At 39.9% G+C, this 22031-nt stretch overlaps 1 protein-coding gene and 1 non-coding gene across 4 annotated transcripts; both read right to left on the bottom strand.

The window, feature by feature from the left end:
* Positions 1-1593: 1593 nt before the first annotated feature.
* Positions 1594-1666, bottom strand: TRNAG-CCC (transfer RNA glycine (anticodon CCC)). The gene has a single exon. It is a non-coding gene; the product is annotated as a tRNA-Gly (tRNA).
* Positions 1667-5728: 4062 nt separating this feature from the next.
* On the bottom strand, positions 5729-22028 carry WDCP (WD repeat and coiled coil containing). 3 transcript variants are annotated; one of them, XM_067008022.1, is made up of 6 exons: positions 21972-22010; positions 20929-21247; positions 15012-16824; positions 9645-9762; positions 7513-7599; positions 5729-7391 (listed from the first exon to the last, which is right to left on the bottom strand). In XM_067008022.1, exons 3-6 carry the CDS (start codon positions 16803-16805, stop codon positions 7246-7248), a joined length of 2145 nt encoding a protein of 714 aa, XP_066864123.1. In that variant the 5' UTR covers positions 16806-16824; positions 20929-21247; positions 21972-22010; the 3' UTR covers positions 5729-7245. The 3 variants fall into 3 exon arrangements, 2 of the variants coding, with proteins under 2 accessions (XP_066864123.1, XP_066864122.1); XR_010835619.1 differs by lacking the exon at positions 20929-21247 and having other exon boundaries at positions 9645-9746; positions 21972-22028; XM_067008021.1 differs by lacking the exon at positions 20929-21247 and having other exon boundaries at positions 21972-22028.
* Between the last annotated feature and the right edge of the window lie 3 nt (positions 22029-22031).

The following is a 22031-nucleotide window of genomic DNA, read 5'->3' as shown; positions in this document are numbered from 1 at the left end:
CAGGTACTATGATTCTCATTTTCAGATGAGGAAACAGGCTTAGAGAGATTAAGCAACTTGCCTAAGATCAGCTGGTGGTAGAAATGGTCTTGTACCCAAGTTGGGGACAAGATTCCAAAGCTTGTGGAGCTAGCCAGGGCTTAAAATAGTTTTTGGAGGTATGGCTGATCCAGGACTTTGGTATCACAGGATCACTCCTCTGAAACCAATCGCCAGCATCCCTGCCTCTGACTCTATGCTTCGATTCCACTGTAATTCCTTTATTCCTACTCTTCGACCTTCAGCTCACATCTGCCCACTGAGCTCCCCTCATATCCACGTCCCTCTCCTGACACCCACCCTCCTCAGAGCCCGTCCTCCTGTTTCCAAGGAAGATCTCTCCTTACCACCACGGCCAGCCCTGGGCCTATCGCCGGCAAAGGCAGACATCTCCCCTTGCCCCTTCCCTCTCCACGACCTTTTCCATCCCCACTTAAATCCAGGAGAGCACGCCATCCACTTGCTCAAGACCCTCTCAGTGCCACCCCTACATCCCATCGACAGTCCCTCAAGGTCTCACAAGATCAGGTCTCTCCTGAAGCATCACTTCCTCAGGGAGGCCTTTCCTGCTTCCCCACAATCGCCTCCTCCACCCCCAGGTCTCTACGCTCCACCCACTTTGCTTGTGCTCAGTAGAACCCACCTCCACATACAACTATATAGTTATCAACGGCTTTCTTGGTTATTGCTTGACACCCCTGTTAAAACAGAAATGTCATGAGGGCAGGGACTTTGACCACTACATCCTCAGTGCCCAGAAGCGAACGTTCAACATGAATAAATGTTTGCTAACTGAACAAGTGAATGTCCATGGTGCCCTCATCCTCGAACAAACAAAAGCAGCCTTTCCTGTTCCCTTCACTTTCTCCTCCTCTTCAAATAATCGGTTTACTGTCCTCCCGCCACCCTGCTCCACAGCGCTGTCTCCTGACTCCTGACCCTCACCTGCCATTCCCTCCTTTTTCTGTGTGTGATTTTTTAAAACAAATTTTGTTTTTAGTCTCTATTTTTGGCTGTGTTGGGTCTTCGTTGCTGCGAAGCTTTCTCTGGTTGTTGTGTGCGGGCTTCTCATTGCAGTGGCTTCTCTTGTTGTGGAGCACGGGCTGTAGGTGTGTGGGCTCAGTAGTCGTGGCTCACAGACTCCAGAGCGCAGGCTCAGTAGTTGTGGTGCATGGGCTTAGTTGCTCTGCTGCATGTGGGATCTCCCCGGACCAGGGCTTGAACCTGTGTCCCCTGCAATGGCAGGCAGATTCTTAACCACTGCGCCACCAGGGAAGCCCCCACCATTCCCTCCTTAACCCATTGAACTTGGCCTCTGCCTCCCCACTGAGGAGACAGTGCGGCCTGGCAGGTGCACTCCAGCATCAGAGAAAGGGAGAAGGGAGTTTGTATGTTGCTTTCCTCTCTTAGTGGTTTTAGTCAACTTTTTAAAACAAATCTGAGCCTCCATTTTAAAAAAATATTTATTTATTTGGCTGCAACAGGTCTTAGTTGCAGCAGGTGGGATCTTTAGTTGAGGCATGTGAACTCTTAGTTGCAGCATGAGGGATCTAGTTCCCTGACCAGGGATCGAACCCGGGCCCCCTGCGTTGGGAGCACAGAGTCTTAACCGCTGGACCACCAGGGAAGTCCCTCCATTTATTTCTTGAGAGAAATGTGTACACTGTTACCTATGTGTTGGGACAGGTCTGATGATTAGGTGGGGTAACACTGACCAAGGAAACCTCAATCACAGGTAGCCATAATGCTGACCATGCTTCTTCAAAACCCTGTCCTCCTTGGCTCCCTTACCTCCCTCCCGGTTCTCCTGCACCATCTCTGACCATGCATTTTATGACTTTTCCGTTGCTTCTTCTGCCTTTGATGCTCTGTGGTCATCTTGGGCTTCCCAGGGCCATGTGATTTCATTCACTACCACCACCTCTACCCCACTCTATTTCCAACCCTGAGCTCTCTGCTGACCTTCAGGTCCCCAGAATCAAAGATCAGATGCCCATCTCAGTGTCCTCCAGGCAGTTAAAACATCACATGTCCAAAATGGACTCCTCACCTTCTCCCCACCCATGTTCTGTCTCCTGCATTTTCGGTGAATTTACATCAGCAACTATCCAGTCACCAAAACCCAAAACTTGGTCTCTTCTTAGTTTCCTTTCTCTCCCATTCACTCTACCACCCCATTCCCCATATATACCGAGTATGGATTAAGCAAGGGAAAGTGTTGCAATTTGTGGGTTCTACCATTTGATAATGGTTATTTGAAACTGAACAGAAAGTTGTAACACCAGATATGGATGGGTGTGGCTCATAACACACACAGCAAACTGATGTAGCTGATCGTTAGGTGTTTGAGATGTGTATATATGTGTGTGTATGTTTGTGTCTCCCTATGGAACTCAGTTCAGCTGGTACAGTTTTCTGTGTTCACCTAGTGTTTCTTAAGGACAAAACTGGTACACAAGCAACAGGAAATTCAAGTTATGCTCTAATAGTTCCCTAATATAACAACTGTGTTGGAACAAATTTGTTTTCAAAACAAACATTATAACAGAACTGAGTGTATATGTGTCTGGGTGTAAATATACAGAAATCCTAAATGGTCCCATAAATATTAAAGGAATAAAATAAGTATTTTAAAACATTCCCACAAAGAAAAGACCAGATCCAAATTCTATCAAACATTCAATCAAGGATCATTCCAATCTTATGAAAACTTTTCCAGGGAATAGAAAAAGGCATACTCAGCAACTCATTATACCAGGCCAGAATAACCTCGAAACCAAAACTAGACAAGCAAAAGCACACAGAAAGGAAATCTGCAGGTTAATCTTACTTATGAACATAGAAGCAAGAATCCAAACAAAATATTAGCAAACTGGTTCTGGCAATGTCTAAAAAATAAATACATCATGAACATATTGGGTGTATTCCAACAACGCAGAGTTTGTTTAATGTTAGAAAAATCTATCAAGTGATATTCACCACATTTAACAGATTAAGGGAGGTAAAAATTAGTCTCAATAGATACAGAAAGAACCATTTGATGAAAATCTAACACCCATTTATGATAAAAGTACTTAACAAACCAAGAAGAAAAGGAAATTTTTAAACATAAGAAAGGGTATCTACCAAAAACCTAGGGCAAACATCACTTTTAAGGGTGAAACAGTTCCTTTATTTATTTATTTATTTATTTTTTTGCGGTACGCGGGCCTCTCACTGTTGTGGCCTCTCCCGTTGCGGAGCACAGGCTCCGGACGCGCAGGCTCAGCGGCCATGGCTCACGGGCCCAGCCGCTCCGCGGCATGTGGGATCTTCCCGGACTGGGACACGAACCCGTGTCCCCTGCACTGGCATGTGGACTCTCAACAACTGCGCCACCAGGGAAGCCCGAAACAGTTCATGTGGACTCTCAACAACTGCGCCACCAGGGAAGCCCGAAACAGTTCCTTTAAAATCAGAAATAAGGAAAGGATGCCCACTGTCCACAAAATTTTCATTTATTTGTGGGTGATATGATCGCCTACAAAGAAAACCCAAGGAATCTACAAATTATTAGAATTAATAAGACAGTACAGCAAGGTAGTTGGATATAAAATTAACAAAAAGAATTGCACTTTATATGCAACACTTATAAAATATAATTTTTTAAAAATATCATTCACAGTAGCAACAAAAAATATAAAGTACCTAAGAATAAATGAATAAAATGTGGAAAAACTTCTGCTTCTGGCCATGATGGAGTGGTAGAGACCAGATCTCACCTCTTAGCTGGTTTGTTAAAAAACAAACAAACAAACAAAAACTGGACAGAATATATGAAACAACAGTTTTCAAGGCCCTGGCATCAGGCAACAAAGGAGCAATCTCTTAAGAGAAGGGAAACAAATGAGGTGAAATTTACAACTGCCCCAGTTTACTGCCTTGAGAATTTCCAGATGACAGTGAAGAGAACCAATTTAGAGTCCAGAGGGCTCCCTGAGTTGAGAAGACAGCTGGAAGAGACCAAAGTGGCTAGAGTTTGCAGGACAGAATAGTGGGGGAGTGAGCTATTCCTCAAGAGAAAACTTGGGAGATCTACAGAGGGTCCCACTCAAGTACCCAACAGAATGTTGATTAAAGAAATAAATGTGAAAGACAAAACTTTCATAAAGGAAAGATAAATGTGACTTCATTACATTGTAAATCAAGTATACTTCAACTTAAAAAAGTGACTTCATTAAAATTAACTATGTTTGTTCAGTAAAACACACCATCAAGGAAGAGAAAAGACAAGTCACAAACTGGGTGAAGATATTAGCCACATACTAACAACATCTAGAATACATAAAGGATCCCTACAACTTGGTAACATAATATTGTAAATCAACCATACTTCAATTTAAAAAAAGAAGAGAATCCCTACAACTCGACAAGAAAAAGACAACCCAATAGAAAGTTGGGCAAAAGACAAGAACAGGCATTTTGCAAAAGAGAAAACTGGAATGGCCAATAAACACATGAAAGATGTTCAATTTCATTGTTGGTCCAGAAGTAAAAATCTGGCTAAAGGAGAAACCATTTATAATTATTGGAGGGTCATAAATTAAGAACCCTTGAGCCTATAGAGCAATAGGAGCTGTTGGGAATAAAGATTGATATAATCACCTTGGAAAATAGCTTGAATTTACATACACCCTGTGCTCCAGCAATTCCACGTCTAGATAAAAGGCCCTAGAGGGACATTTCAAACACTTGCATCAGGAGACATTTAATAAGAATATTCAAAGCAATATTGTTTATAATCGCAAAAATAGAACCAGGAAACAATCCAAATGTGCACAGCAAGAAAATGGATAAATTGTGGTAAGTTAAAACAATGAAAGCAATAGAACATACACATAACGAGTATGAACCTAAGAAACAACACTGAGTGAAAAAAAAAAAGCAGGTTGCAGAAGAGTACATACAATAAAATACCATTGTATAAAGCTCAAAAACATTACATTATCTAGGCCAATGTGTATATGTGATCATGGTGAAACTCCTTTTTAAAAAGAAAGAGGGAATTCCCTGGTGGTTTAATGGTTAGGACTCCGCGCTTTCACTGAGGTGGTTCAATCCGTGGTCAGGGAACTAACATTCTGCAAGCTGCACGGCGGGGCCAAAATAAAATAAAATAAAATTAAGAATAAAAAATGAAAAGAAATGAAGAAATGATAATTTACAACAATCTAGAGATTAGTCACCTCTGGGGTGGAGTCACCTCTATGGAGAAGGATCCAGGAGGGATATACAGGGAGTTTGAATGGTTCCTAGTAACGTTCTGGTTCTTAAATTAGGTGGTAGGTGGTTCACTTTATTATTAAGCCTTCCTACACCTGACATCTATTGCATTTATCAAATAATACCGTACAAAATTTTTTTAAATGTGGGCACAAAATAGGATTTTATAAATAATGTCTTTATGCAAAATATTCTCAATGTAACATTAAATAATAATTTAAAGAATTTAGCTCTTCTCTCCCTGTTTCCTTCTCTCCCCAAACCAACAAATACTGGATTATCTTCTATGATTCCAATGATTTTAAATAGTAAAGGCCAAGGAAACATCTTATGTTTGAGAGTTGTCATGGAATCAGACTAGCTGGAAAACAAAAATTTATGTTCTCAACTGTCCACCAGAAGGAATACAAGACAATGTACACATATGTAAAATCAAGAACATTCCTTTATATCAGCAACAATCACAAAGCAAACACCATCAAAACATTCACAAAAGCCACAACAACCATTAGTGATTTTATTGAAGACTCATTCACAGGATTCTGACCAGGGAAATGATGATAACATACACCTTGAGTGCGGGGCCTAAACTGATCTCACTATGGGGTACCCCAGACCCCCTCTTGAGGCTTCACAGTTCTGTGCTTTCACCCCACCCAGACACTTTCTTTGAAAATGGAAGCAGGCCTCAGACTGTCCTTAGCCAATGCTCTCAGGCAACTGATTCCAGACAAGGGGGCTCCACTTCCATTATCCCAGCAGCTCCTCTAATGCATTTCAATCACAAAGTGGGCCTCGCTTCTTCCCTATCCCAGCTCCACCTTCATAAACTGTAACACACCAACAGGAGTCTTCAAGGGTACACAATATTTCTTTCCAGATGATTTTAAAAGAAAGGGTGAAAAAGATGCACTTGAGCTTTTATGCATCTGAGCTCCTATGGCTGAAACAATTTATCTGCAGATGTGCTCTGACCAGCTACACACTGATCCATTCGTTATGCTGCAGTGACTGAAGCTTATGACTGTCTGAAGGCAGTGAGAAAAGGTGAGTCTATCTGAAGCTGGAATCAGGGCTCCTTCCACTATGCTAAGCTGGCGCTTTAGCCCATAATTATAATAAACTATCTCAGATTCAGTGAAACCTCCAACTTTCTGAAATACTTTCTCTAGCAGATTCTATGCTGGTCCCTAAGACTTGAATCTGGGGGAGGGGAAGAAAAACATCAAAATTAAAGTGACAATTTAAGGGAGTTGATTACTGGGGAAAAAATAGGACATTTTTATGATCCCAACAATGGGGGGTGGGTAACCTATCACAGAGAAAATCATGAATGGCAACAGCGCAAATCATGCTGTAGCCCTCACCTATGCTGAGCATTTTACTAGTAACATCAGGACACACTCAAGTGAGGTCCAGAGGGAGTCAAAGCACTTGAAATTTCATTTGAAATTTGCCCAGGGACAGTTTTTAGGAGTACCTGGAACTATGTCAGCCAGAATTTTCTAGGGAAGCAAGAGGGTTAGGTTTAAATCCTGGGAGGTCCAGCCAACATGAGAGCTACTTTCCGTTCTAGGTAGCCCTGGGAGCAGAAGTCAATTGATTTTTTGTCTTCCTTTGAGCTCTGCTGATTCCTGCTCGTTTGGGGTAAAAAGATAGGCTGCAGCAGATGTTCTCCAGCACTCCTCACACTCAACTTTAAGCCAAGAAAAAGATTTATGACAATGCTGAGGTACCTTTTAAGTGCTTCTAAGGGCTTTAACACTGTTTTGGGCAAGGGACAAAAAACCTCAGAGAAACCATAAAACACAATCCATATGGCACCATAAAATCGCTTTGCGCCAGGAATTCTGCCCTTAGACAAAACCACACAGTTATGGATACATAAATAACCACTTTCTGAGCCATCTACCAAAGACTGGGCTCTGCTGAGAGTAGGCAATGTCAGCCTCGGGGGAGAGGTGGCCGAGCCAGCCATGGCAAGTTCTTCACCTCCCAGCGACAGTACAAATCCCAGCTGGGGAGCGTCCACCTCAGAAAACAGATCTTGCTTGTAATAACCTCATCTGAAAGGCTGTGCAGCAAATATTCTGCAAACAAGAATCAGACTATACCGCCAAAGTGGTTAGAACAGCCAGTGGCATCTACGCTTTGGGCAGTATGTCTCTAAAAGGCTTCAAGAGACAGGGCCCCTAAAGTCATTTGACCTACCATCTCTTATGACTATTTCCTGTGTGGCTGTGAAAGTTAAGGGGATGAAGCCTTCACTATCAGCACAGAGAAGGATCCAGTGGGAGTCTGCAAAGTAAAATAAACACATAGGCAATTTAAGATATTCTGTCTTATTCTATCAAGAAAAATATGACAAATACGACTTTTTTGAGGAAAACAATGTAGTAGTTGATGAACCTAACCATCACAAGACATTACAGAGAATGGGGAGATGGAGGGACCCGGTATAAACTTAAGGTCAGGTTACATGGCAGCAAGGGGATGTTGATGACAGGCATAGCTAAGGGACATGTATTTTCATCCAGGTTAGGCATTAATCACTCAGTGCTATGCATTTGAGCTTGTGTGTGCATGTGTGCACACCGGTGTTAGGGGTGTATGGTGTTCCTAACTTATATATCAATACATGCTGTTAAGCAGTTTCTCCAAAAACTATGTAAAGTTGGGAAAAGCTACTCTTTGGAGGAAACTTCTATATTCTTGAGATCCATACCAGCCTCTAGACACCAAAGGAGGCTGAGCTGACTAGAGCTAGACTAGAATGGCCCAGATAATCCTAAATAGTTTGTTCTGGGGTAACCTAGGGCCACTAGCATAATACATACCTGGACTTTCTCTGGTTCCTTCGAGTCTGCTGTGTCTCACCTGTTGACCCTGTAATTTCACTTCTAAAAATCTACACTTTCCAAAAACATGTAAAATATGCAGAGAGGTTTTTATTAGGGTTATTTATGATAATGAAAAATTGGAAACCACCTAAATGTCAAAGAAAACATGGCCAAGTAAAATATGGTATTAAAAGAGTAAATCCAGGGCTTCCCTGGTGGCGCAGTGGTTGAGAGTCCGCCTGCCGATGCAGGAGACACGGGATCGTGCCCTGGTCCGGGAGGATCCCACATGCCGCGGAGCGACTAAGCCCGTGAGCCATGGCCACTGGGCCTGCGTGTCCGGAGCCTGTGCTCCGCAACGGGAGAGGCCACAACAGTGAGAGGCCCGCATACCGCAAAAAAAAAAAAAAAAAAAAAAAAAAAAAAACCATAAAAGAGTAAATCCTCATCACAAGGAAAAAAGTTGTTTCTATCTATATGAGATGATGGATGTTCACTAACTTACGGTGATAATCATTTCATGATGCATTTAAGTCAAATCATTATGTTGTACACTAAATTTATACAGTGCTGTATGTCAATTATATCTCAATAAAACTGGAAGGAAAAAAATATATGGTACGCCCAGGATAGACTATTAACCCAGTAAAAATAACAGTTATGAAGTCATATCATAAATGCATGTGTCAAAATAGAAAAATGCTGATGCTACAATGTTAAGGGGGAAAAGATGAAACAAAATTCTATGTTCAGTGTAGTGGGTGTCCTGAAGACTCAGGCATAAGAAAACCGCCATGCTCTCCATTGGATAGAACGCAGGCATGACTCAGTCCCTTGCCACCTAGGAGTATCCTTCATGTCCACAAGTCTGCTGCATATTAAAATGACAATTCCTTTAAGAAATATTCTGTGGGAGTTCCCTGGTGGCCTAGTGGCTAGAATTCTGGGCTTTCACTGCCATGGCCAGGGTTCAGTCCCTGGTTGGGGAACTGAGATCCTACAAGCTGCATGGCATGGCCAAAAATAAAAAGGAAAACAACAAAGTCTACTGTATAGCACAGAGAACTATATTCAGTGTCCTGTGATAAACCATAGTGGAAAAGAATATTGAAAAAAAAATGTATATATAAAACACCCACCCACACACACAAAAGAAATATTCTGCAATGCTATGATCTTTATGTTTTAGTGCAACAAGTATATATGAGGTTTTTATGTTATTTCCTTGCAGCTGTTATATATTGCTTCATAACTCTATTTGGTTTTTTCATGTGTACATTTAGGTTTTCCAGCTAGGTTGTAAGTTCCTTAAGGGTAGAACCCATATTTTCCATGTATTTTGGCACCTATAATAGACCTGGGCATACAATAGGCAATTAATAATACTTTTTAACTATCTAATGAATCACTGAATGGTTGGTACACTTCATTTTCATTACCAGTGAAAGTTACAAAATAGAGGGAGGGGGTGTCAGGTAGAGTCAATTTCTGAATTTTACCTACCATGCAGCATTTCAATAAGAGAGAGGCCAAAAGTCTGCTGAACTGTACTGAGTCTTAGCTTGCCGTTGCAGAGAAGCATGGCTCTTTTTTCTACAACAGGACCTAAAAAATAAGATTTCTTCAAATATAAAAATAAAAGTTGTTAAACTGATGGCAGAAGCAATGGAGTTAACATTTCCTAAGAATAGAATGTGTAGTTTTAAAAATTCTTATCTATTACCGCTATCAACTAGACTTCAGTTTTAAATAAGGAGCTTTTTGCTGCATCATTTAACACAACTAAAGAATCAGACAAAACACAACCCCTAATTTCCTTTTGCTTTGTTCTTCCCCAGCGTTATGTCCTTATTGCTAGGAACTGGCTTTCCTAAGACGTGACTAATAACACTACAGGATGATGGATGGCAGCCTGAGAGAAAATCTGATGGTGAGGAGCAACTGCTTGGCTGTTTTAGAAACAGGTGTACCTTGGAGATACTGCAGGTTTGGTTCCAGACCACTGCAATAAAGCTAGTATCACAGTAAAGTGAGCCACATGAAAGTTTTTGGTTTCCTAATTCATATTCTATAGTCCATTTAAGTGTACAGATGCATATGTCTAATGAAATAATGTACATACTTTAATTTTAAAATGCTTTATTGCTAAAAAATGCTAACTATCATCTGACAACGCAGGGTTGCCACAAACCTTCAATCTGTAAAAAACACAATCTCTCTGAAGTGCAATAAAACTAGGTATGCCTGTATAACTAAGAAGTTTACGTTTTCTTTATTAGGGAAAAAATGCCAAGAAAGACTGCCCTAAGTAGTGGAGTAGCAGAGGATTTGCATAAGTAAAATAAACAAACTGCGGTAAAAATTCACTTAGCTTAGAAAAAGTACAAATAACAGTGATTTTTAAATTTTAAAAAGTTATATTAAAAATTAACGTATCTTTGAAAATGTTTGCAAATATCCACAGAGAAAGAAAATATAGAACAATTATAGCTCTAATTTAAGACACATTGAGTCCAAAGATATATCCATAGAACACAGAATAAAAAATATAACTTCTAATTCTATATTATGAGACAATATCTTCATGGAAGCATTTCTTAAAGTTTTATAAGTTATGTGTCTAACTTATTTTCTTGTTAAAGTTATCACTACTCATTTTCTGACTACTAAGAAAAATAATTTCAACGATAAAAGGTAAACTGTACTCCATTTGTGATAGGATGAACAGCTCAAAAGATGTATGTCTACTATGTAATAACACTTTAAAAGATATAGCACATGAATAAACTGTAAGGGCCGTAAGCAACTAATTATTCATCTTAACTCTTATGAAATGTGGCTTCTGATATTATAGGAGGAAAAACTCTTCATTGCTTTTGTTTTTCTTTTACTTTTCTCATTACAAAAGAAATATATGCTCAACATAAAGAAAACAGAAATTTATAATGCAGAAAGTAAAGTTCCCAAAATTCTACCTCCAGAAGTACTTACTGATAACAGCTTGGCTGAACTAGCTCATTATAAACTGAGAAACTGAAGACTTGAAAGGCAAAAACCACATTTCTTTATACTTAAAAAAATGCATTTACAAATATAAATATTTGTAAAAATATTTGTAAAAAAGTATATATTGTTTGATAAAATAATCTATTTAGGGACTTCCCTGGTGGTGCAGTAGTTAAGAATCCGCCTGCCAATGCAGGCCACACGGGCTTGAGCCCTGGTCCGGGAAGATCTCACATGCCGCAGAGCAACTAAACCCATGCGCCACAACTACTGAGCTCACATGCCACAACTACTGAAGCCTGTGCACCTAGAGCCTGTGCTCTGCAACAAGAGAAGCCGCTGCAATGAGAAGCCTGAGCACCACAATGAAGAGTAGCCCCTGCTCGCTGCAACTAGAGAAAGCCTGTGCGCAGCAATGAAGACCCAACGCAGCCAAAGGTAAATAAATAAATAAATAAATAAATAAATAAATAATCTATCTAGAAAAATAAAATCAAACAATTACACATTATATCTTTTAGATCGACAAAGGTTTTAGTAAATGCATAGAAAAAAATGGAATAAATACTTCCATTACTAACTATCCCTGTGGTTTTCTCTACGGGCTTGGTTATGAAGAATTTTTACTTTCAACATTAAATATTCTTGGGAATTCCCTGTGGTCCAGGGATTAGGACTCTGCGTTTTCACTGCTGAAAGCCCAGGTTCGATTCCTGGTTGGGGAACTAAGATCCCAGAAGCCACGCAGGGTGGCCAACAAAACCAATAAACAAACATTAAATATGCTTATGCTTATATTAAATATGCTTATATTAAAAAACCAATAAACAAACATTAAATATGCTTAAATATATTTAATCGGTTAAATTTTTTCTTCAATGAGCATACATTACTTTTGTAATTAGGAAAAAAAAATACTATGTATTTGTAAAAAAAATTTAAAAAGCTCTGTGTGCTGATACAGAGAGTTCTTGAGACTATGTAACTAAATGGAAAAAGATGCAGAACATTGTATATAGTATCTTACCTTTTGTGTAACAAAAGGAAAAATAAAAATAAATAGTAAGATCTGCTAATATCTGAATAAAGTAATAAAAATAAAAATGGTTAACTATATGAGGTGAGGGGAACAAGCTGAACAAGGATGGGGTGAAACTAAGACTTCTCAGTATATACCTTTCTATTAAAAGAATGTTTTGTTTTTTAAAGCAAGTAAATGAATTGCCTATTCAAAAGAGAAATAAAAAGGGAAAAAAGAAAAAATATTTGAAAAGTCATGGAAGGAAAAAAAAAATCCAAACTAGATTTCACACTTATAAAGTACTATAATTTTTAAAAATAAAAAATCTGTTTATTGAAAATACACTGAAAACTTCATGTAGTTAATAAAGCCATTTAAATATTTGTTTTGGCTGAAGACAATGTGGGAAAAATCCTCTTCAAAAATCTAGGATTGGGATGTTAAATGTTTATAAATATTTGTTTCAATTAGCTTTGGTACATAATATAACTAAGATCCCTAATGTGGTTGTGAAATTAATTTAAAAAAATTTTTTATATCAGTGACTTAACTGATTTTTAACTGATTTATTTGTGATTTAACCGGTTTGGGGGACAATTTAGGAATTTGAATAAGAACTAGGTATTAGATGATATGAAGTAATTCTTGTTAATGTTATCAAGTATGATAATGGTACAGTGATAATTAAAGAAAATGTGCTTACACTTTAGAACAATATCCCAAAATACTTATGGGTGAAACACCATGATGCCTCTAATTAGAAAAATATTTTAGAAAACAAAAAAAAGAAGCAAATATGGTAAAATGTTAACAACCATGAAATCCAGGTGATAGATATAAATAGGGTTTCATTGGTATTCTCTTTCTATATGTTTACAATTTTTCATAATAAAAAATATATTTTATGTGTTTGAAATTTTTTATACTAAAAATTTTTTAATTCAATTTAAAATTAGTGTTTGGGTCTTTTAAAAACCTATGTCCTTGAGTCAGTCAAACAGTAGTTTTATGAAAAAACTAATTAAAATATCTCTTTTGACCATTATTTAAATAGTAATTTACACATTATTTGTTATTGATTTCAATACCAACTTTCTGCAACTATCTTTTAAAACAAAGATATATAAGTCCACAGTAATCAAATCAGTGTGGTATTATTAAAGTTCTAGATAAAGAGACCAGCATTACAGTAGCTGCAGTAAGAATCCAGAATTAGATCTCAGTATATGTAAGTTTATATATGACCAATGTGGTAGATCAAGTTCAGTAGGATAAAGATGGATTTTTAATAATGTTGGTAGCACAACTGGTTATCTAAATTTCAGAAAGTGTTAATAAAGGTTAAAAACTTAAATGTAAAAACAGTGTAGTAAAATACTGCAAGAAAATCTAGACTATTACATATATATCAACTTCTATAATATAAAAAAGGCTCTTGTAAACTGATAACTCAATAAGAAAAATTGAGCAAAACGCAATTCACATTCAATTGGCCCCAAAACATGACAACATACTCAAATTCACTAATAGTAAAGGAAATACAAATTAATAAAAGTGAAATACCACTTTGCACTCACCAGATTGGTGAGGAAGTGAGGAAAAGGACAGTCTCATTGGTCGCTGATGGACATGTGATGATGCATTGTTTAGTAAAAAATCTCTGAAAGGCAATCTGTCAACTCTATTAAAAGTAGAAGCATATATATATGTGTGTATATATATATACACGCTTCAAACTTGCACTTCCACTTCTGGGAACCAAGCCAACAGAAATAAAAGTATGAATACAAATAGATACATATGAGAATACTATTGCAGCACCATTTGGAGTGCCTAAGAACTGAAAACAAAGTGAATGTCCATCAGCAAGGGAAAGGCTGAATAAACAGCATATCCCAGCATGAAGTAAAGAATGCAGCATATGATCCCATCTTTGTAAAACAATGACAAAGTCACCACCAACACCCCTGCACCTATATACCTACCTATACAAAGATCTGTGTAAGATTGTACGAGTGTGAAGTAAAATATGAAAGGATCCACATTAAGCTGCTAGTTAAGGTGGGTTACAGGGAGGAGAAGCAGGGCCAAGTGTGATGGGAAAGGAAAGTGTTCATGATAAAAACAGATATGGTGGGCTTCCCTGGTGGCGCAGTGGTTGAGAATCTGCCTGCCGATGCAGGAGACACGGGTTCGTGCCCTGGTCCGGGAAGATCCCACATGCCGCGGAGCAGCTAAGCCCGTGAGCCATGGCCGCTAGGCCTGCGCGTCCGGAGCCTGTGCTCCGCAACGGGAGAGGCCACAACAGTGAGAGGCCCGCATACCGAAAAAAAAAAATAAAAAAAAAAAAACAAAAAAAAAAACAGATATGGTATGATCCCACTTACATAATATTTAATGTTTGTGTATACAGGCATAAACAGATGCATTAAAAATTTTTAATGACTATGACCTCTCTTATAACAGCATTTTATAAGATGCTGTTATAATCTTATGCTGTTATGCTATTATAAGCTCTCTTATAAATAGAAGAGTGTCTGCAATTGCATACGGAAAAGGTTTTCGCAATGAAACAGCATAAATTAAAAAAATTTTTTTCTAAACATAGATTGCCAGAATGAGTGCAATCATTCATGTTTTCACACCATGCACATGATAAAATCACGGTGTATACTGGTATGTGTGCCCATCCAACCAACCTGGAGAGGTATAACAACTTGCCTGAATATAACATGTCCAGGTCAGTGAAGTTCAATTAGAATACTACTTCCTCATCAATAAATTTCTCTTGCAGTACCTACTGGCTGCAGGAGCCAGTGGTAGCTCCTCAAAGGAGAAGTTACCTGGCAAGTGATGTGAACATAAGGCACATCCCGAGAGAGCGGATACACTGGAGAGGATTTCTTTCCATTACGTAGAAAGTCTGTGAGTTCAGAAAGACACTGCTGCACTTCAGTCAGGTTCCTAGATAAAATTTCCAGTATCTTAGATAGCTGGTAAGTTTCCTTTTCCACTTGTAAGTTAGGAGGTCCCGCGGTACTGGTGTGGTCTGGTGTGCCGCTGGGTCCGGGCAGTGTTACCGACTGGTTAACAGGCCCGGCATCTAGAGTTTCTAGGGCTGTGGAGCCATCACAGATACTGGATGGAGGACTTTTGATTTCTTGAATAAGGGTTCTTCCAGGCCTTCCACTTTGACTGCTGCTATTAGCTGTTAACAAAAGCCCTCCGTTTTGGTGACAAAAACCTGGGGAAAGACTTTCAATTAGCTTTTTTCTATTTGCTTTATTTAATGGAGTACTGAAAGCAGAGTAACCACTCTGGTTTTCACTCAGTGTCATTGGAGAGTCTTCTTCCAACATAACTTCTCTAACAATCAAACGAATCATATACTGGTCAGACTTTGAAGAAGGAAGAAATGCCGAATCCGTGGATTTCTGTTTTCCTATCAAAATTAACAATAATTTATCTGTCAAGAAACTTAGGCCTTTTGGTCTTTCATTACTCTCTAACTGAATTTGCTGGATGTTTGGCATAAATGATGGAATGACAGAATAGATAAAAATTATATTACACGTATTGGAAGCCACTGCGACTACCTGTGCTTTAAGACTAAACGCCATTAGATCAGGAACCAGAATGCCTGGGATGGTGACTTTTCTGTTCTGGGTAACCTCCTTCTCAAAGGTCAAGAGGACCAAGTGTGAAGAATCCAGGCCAGTTCCTATCAAGCAGTCCTTTTTTCTTAGACAAATAAGAGAACTAGCCTCAGATTTAGATCTGTCAAAGTGTATATGAGTTAGATCCAGAGGATCAGAAAGGGATGAAGAAAAGGGAGAAACTAGTGTTTCAGAATTTGTTTCAGAGGAAACTGCGTCAATAACTGGTAAAGTATACAGACAAGTGCCTTCACTACTAGGGGGAACTTCAAAGGTTCCAGATGCATTTAAGCCACAAATCTTATCTAGTGGAAGCTCAGTGGCTATAGCGACCTGTGAGTCCACAGTGGCTCCGATTGAGCGCACGTAGCTGTCCACATCAAACATCGGGCGGAAGGAGCACCTGTGAAGAGTCTTCTGAGCACTGTCCCAAATATAAGAATGCACGCTGCTGCCTACTGCCACCACCAGCCTCTGGCCATCCTGGGTCCAACATGCACAGTGAATGAGGCCTTGGGTGCTGATGTCCACTTTGACCTGGGAACTGTCCCAGTGAACATTATGGAAAACGGAGACATCCTGTGCAGTCAACACAGTCAGGACAGCACTTTTTGGGTGCCACACACAGCCCTGGGGAAGGATAGGGAGTGACTGTCTAATCTCACAGGTCTGAGACATCAGCCATTTGCTTGTCTCCGTAGTGCTAGGACACAGCTGCCACACAATGACATGCTTCTTGTGCTGGACAGCAAGCAGAGCAGGTGTGTCAGCTGTATCAGGTGGGCCCCAGGACACCCCATACACATGTTCAAATTGTCCAATGACCGCTGAGTCCCCAAACTTGGCCTCTCCACCGTGAAGGTGTAAATCAGTCAGGACTACCTGATTCCCATCAGTCCAGGCAAGGCCGTGAATTGGGTGTATTGCTTGATACAACGCATTCAGTCCAGTCCTGAGAAGTTTTCCTTTTCCCAACTCCATCCTTTCTGATAAAGGTTATCTGAAATAATTAGGAAGTTATACCATGAGAATATAGTCAGACAAATTCAGGATGTAGTACATTCTACAAGACAACTGGCTTAGCCCTTTCACAGGTCATTATTGTGAGAGGATAAAAGGATGGGAGGAATTTGACAGATTAAAAGACTGCCTGGCAGTGCTGAGAAATTATTTTTCCCGCAAAATAACGTCAAACTTTTGAAACCTAATGAATAAAATGTTTTAGTAAAATTTTAATAATGGGGATGAAATTTCAGATTTTGTTATTGTTCCACAGGTTCATTCTATGACTGCCTCTGTGGAATACTGGTTTGTTTTTTTTAATTTTTAAAAATTCATTTTATTTATTTATAGGCTGCATTGGGTCTTTGTTGCTGTGCGTGGGCCCTCTCTAGTTGTGGCGAGCGGGGGCCACCCCTCATTGCGGTGTGCAGGCTTCTCATTGTGGTGGCTTCTCTTGCTGTGGAGCATGGGCTCTAGGTGCATGGGCTTCAGTAGTTGTGGCGTGTGGGCTCAGTAGTTGTGGCTCACGGGCTCTAGAGCACAGGCTCAGTAGTTGTGGCGCATGGGCTTAGCTGCTCCGTGGCATGTGGGATCTTCCCGGACGAGGGAGCGAACCTGTGTCCCCTGCATCAGCAGGTGGATTCTCAACCACTGCGCCACAAGGGAAGCCATACTGGTTTTTAACAGTTGGCTATTTATGCAGCCAAACGTATATTTGGGGCATCTCTAGTTCAAACTTTCTTGATCACAGAATTGGGATACTAAAAATCAGCAATATAGGCAAAATAGTAATGCTTATGGTAGCAGTTTTTGGTTCAAAATTCCGAGCCACTCATAAGAAATCAGGTAAGCAAAAAATGCTTACTGACCCTGTGTCTCTTTAAGTTACTGTAATCACAGTTTTTTACTGTAGCCTCACTATGATACTATGATGAATTAGAAAGAGCCAATAAAATATGCAAGATGCACATAAGGCCAGAAATGAGTCAACTCATCATGGAGTCGATCAATACTATAGATGGCTGCCTCTAGTCCTTCTGTAAACAGAATATGTAACAATTACATATATAATAAGGTCATACGTGTGCATAAAGATTAAAATCTTGTAAAGTTAAATGCCAAAACCTAATTACAAAATGCATCATATTATTTGAAAGAGTAATAATTTTTATTGCAATTAAGGATCCAAGATATTTTAAAAGACCCTCATTTTTAAGGCTTTCAAATAACTTTATTTCATGTATATTTTTCTTTTAGATTGCTTACATCTGACTCTTGTCAGTATGCTTTATTTCATTTCCTTCCTAACACTGTTGCAAAAGGCAACACTTAAACCCCCGTTTGTCACCAGTTTAAAATATGGTAGAGCCTTACTAACTTCCATCAATTTCGATGGTAAAATTTTGGGGTTAGCCTTGGTGTGAAATGTGAGACATGTCAAAACTGAGGAAATCAGGATGACATTGTTATTGAATATGCAAAAACAGACCATATTCTATAAACACACCCAGATACTGCCTGAATTTGCTGGGCAAATTAGAAGGCAAGGAAGGGAATAAACATGTCCAATATGTGCCACACATGGTGCTGGTCACCTAGAATCCAATACAACCCTTGTAATAGTCCTGTGAGGGTAGCACTGTTATTCTTAGGTGAGAGACAACAGATCTGAAGCTCTAAAAAGTTAAGAAACTTGCCCTTCATATCTTATAACAAAACACCTTCCAGACAGATGAAAGATCCAAATGTGTAAAACAAAAATTAAGAGATTTAAAAGAAAGACTTGGGCTTCCCTGGTGGCGCAGTGGTTGAGAGTCCGCCTGCCGATGCAGGGGACACGGGTTCAACCCCTGGTCCGGGAAGGTCCCACATGCCGCGGAGCAATTAAGCCCGTGTGCCACAACTCCTGAGCCTGTGCTCTAGAGCCCGCGAGCCACAACTCCTGAGCCCACGTGCCACAACTACTGAAGCCCGCACGCCTAGAGCCTGTGCTCCGCAACGAGAAGCCACCACAATGAGAAACCCGCGCACCACAATGAAGAGTAGCCCCCGCTTGCTGCAACTGGAGAAAGCCCGTGCGCAGCAACGAAGAACCAACACAGCCAAAAATAACCAACAATGACCTACTGTGTAGCACAGGGAACTATACTCTATATTCTGTAATAACCTATAAAGGAAAAGAATCTGAAAAAAAAAATATATATATATAATATATATATACTGAATTACTGTGCTGTACACCTGAAACTAACACAACATTGTAAATCAAATATACTTCAATAAAATTAAAAACTAAAAATTATGAAAAATTTCCTCAAAAACCCAATGATAATTACAAAAATCTCTTCCAATCCTTTCTACTCCCATTATTAGACAGGGTCCTGACCACCTCTTCCTTTGTAGTAGGGTAGGGCAAGAAGTCCTCTTCATTTCAGTCTCTTCTTTCCCACAGAGCCTGGACTCTGTGTGTTGGGTAGAATTATCTTGAGAAAAGTCACAGCTCTGGTAATTTTGCATTTCTGCTCAAATACCTTTGATGAGTCTCCAGTCTGTGCATATAAAAGTTCTTCCAAAATGTTTAAGCAAAGCATTGAAGGCCTTAAATTATCTTATATTGCTATACCTTTCTAACCTTATCTCCCTGATCATAAAGGCCCTGATGAATAATTTGGAATTTAGAGGAACCAGCACACATTCATGCAACAATGTGCAGAATGGACCTGAGAAACTAGGAAGCTGACAAGTTTAATAATGGGCCATGGAATAGTTTGAATGTCAGGATGAGAAAGTGAGCCAAGTTTGTAGCTACTTCAGTAGAGAAAGAGGGCCAGATTCAAGAGATATTTCTAAGGCAGATAAAATCGATATCAAGTAGGGTAAATGGTGAGGAAGAAAGGAGAATTAAGGATAACATGCAAATTTTTAGCTTGGGAAATTGCTGAACCATTAATCAGAGATAAAGAAGACAGAGAATGCTTCCAAGGTAAGAACAGTGTGTAGTGTGTGATAAGTTTAGTATTAGATGTGCTTCATTTAAGATGTTTATAGGGTAGCACTGCACCTCAGGCAGTCAGAGGTAAGGATTTGGGAGTCACTGTTATAGAGTTGGTAGTTAAAAGATCAGAGAGCCAAGAGGACAAAGGCTGAAATGACCTTCTGGTACTCCCCAATTATTTTGTATGTTTTAAAATATTTACAATTTGCCTGAAGCTAACTGTATACCTGTTGGTCTCTCAACCCTCAGACTATAAGATTTCTCAAATCAGGAGCCCTGGTTGTTTTAGGAAGAGAAAAGCTGACTATGTTAATTCAGGGGAGAGGTGGTCAGAAGCAGGATCTGGTGCTCAGTCTATGGCCATTTAATTCTTGTTTTTAATCTTCTTTAAATACAACTCATAGTGAGAATCAAGGGGCTCAGGTGAAATGGAACACTTCCAGTAGGTTTAAACAGTTACATGTTCCCCAAATTGTTTTTCTAAATTTATTGTTTTCACTATAAAATAATTCCAAGTTTTTTACACTTATTATTGTTATTTTGGTTTTTTAAATTTTTTATTTTTTTGGCTGCATTGTGTATCCGTTGCTGCACACGCGCTTTCTTTAGTTGCGGCTAGTGGGGGCTCTCTTTGTTGCGGTGTGTGGGCTTCTCATTGTGGTGGCTTCTCTTGTTGCGGAGCACGGGCTCCAGTAGCTGTGGTGCACGGGCTTAGCTGCTCTGCAGCATCTGGGATCTTCCCGGACCAGGGATCGAACCCGAGTCCCCTGCATGGGCAGGCGGATTCTTAACCACTGCGCCACCAGGGAAGCCCTTATTGTTGTTTTAAATTAGCACACAAGAAAGGTGAAAAGGACCTAGAGATTGTCATACTGAGTGAAGTAAGTTAGAGAAAGACAAATCCCCATATGATATCGCTTATATGTTGGATCTTAAAAAATGGTACAAATGAACTAACTTATTTACAAAACAGAAATAGAGGCACAGATGTAGAAAACAAACATAGTTACCAGGGAGGAAAGGGGGGAGGGGAAGGGATAAATTGGGAGATTGGGATTGACATATACACACTACCATATATAAAATAGATAACTAATAAGGACTTACTGTATAGCACAGGGAACTCTACTCAGTACTCTGTAATGACCTATATGGGAAAAGAATCTAAAAAAAAGAGCGGATATATGTATGTGTATAACTGATTCATTTTGCTGTACAGCAGAAACTAACACAACATTTTAAATCAACTACACTCCAATAAATTTTTTTTAAAAAAGGTCAAAAGGGCTTCCCTGGTGGCGCAGTGGTTGAGAGTCCGCCTGCCGGTGCAGGGGGCGCGGGTTCGTGCCCCGTTCCGGGAAGATCCCACATGCCGCGGAGTGGCTAGGCCCGTGAGCCATGGCCGCTGAACCTGCGCGTCCGGAGCCTGTGCTCCGCAACGGGAGAGGCCACAACAGTGAGAGGCCCGTGTACCGCAAAAAAAAAAAAAAAAAAAGTCAAAAGGTAAATTCACACACACAAAAATATTCATCAAAGAAAATTATGACTACATCCCTCCAGATATTTTTCTATGCAGTTTGGGTTAAACTTTTTCAATCATACTGTACAATTACATATCACGATCTTTTCACTTCACTTTATATATTAGGATTTCCCCATGTTATTTAAAGACTTTATAAATTATTTTTAGAAGCCACTTAATATTCACTTTTCCTCACTGTTGAGGAAGTTCCATAATTTTTCCTTACTGGTGAGATACCTGGTTAGAGCCAACTTTATCCTTTTATAAATAACGCTGGGATAAAGGTGTTTATGCATAAAGCATGTTTTTCATTTTGAATGGCTTCCTTAGGATATATTCCCAGAAGTTTCACTCGTGAGTCACAGGGAATATACTCTCTGGTTTTAAACCCACCCCCCGGCTCGTCCGCATCCGCCAGCCCTCGCACGCGGACCCCCACCATTCTCTCCATCCTCTCCGCACACTTGTGACACTTCCTCTTCTCCCCCCTCCCCCAAAGTGCCTGTCCTTCCACCTCCCTCCCCGCCCACCTACAGCCTCCCCACAACAGCCAGGCCGGGAAGCAGTGGAAAGAAAAATACCTTTGGTCTCACTGCCCCACCGAAAATCACTCTCCCCGGGGCCCTACCTGCTCACAGACCGCGTCCGAAGCCCTGAGCGGGGACCGGAAGCATCGGCTCCCAGGCCC

This window comes from Kogia breviceps, chromosome 11, assembly GCF_026419965.1.
Source record: "Kogia breviceps isolate mKogBre1 chromosome 11, mKogBre1 haplotype 1, whole genome shotgun sequence".
In the NCBI taxonomy this organism is placed as follows: domain Eukaryota; kingdom Metazoa; phylum Chordata; class Mammalia; order Artiodactyla; family Physeteridae; genus Kogia; species Kogia breviceps.
Note: the sequence above shows the minus strand (reverse complement) of the source record. Positions and strands in the feature narration are given on the sequence as shown.

Coding starts and splice junctions, on each gene's coding strand:
- WDCP (XM_067008021.1), bottom strand. CDS start 16,805: ATGGAGTTGGGAAAAGGAAAACTTCTCAGGACTGGACTGAATGCGTTG. Junction 9,763..15,011: donor ATGTTCACATCACTTGCCAG/GTAACTTCTCCT, acceptor TTATATTTGAAG/AAATCTTATTTTTTAGGTCC. Junction 7,600..9,644: donor TCTTATTGAAATGCTGCATG/GTAGGTAAAATT, acceptor TTTACTTTGCAG/ACTCCCACTGGATCCTTCTC.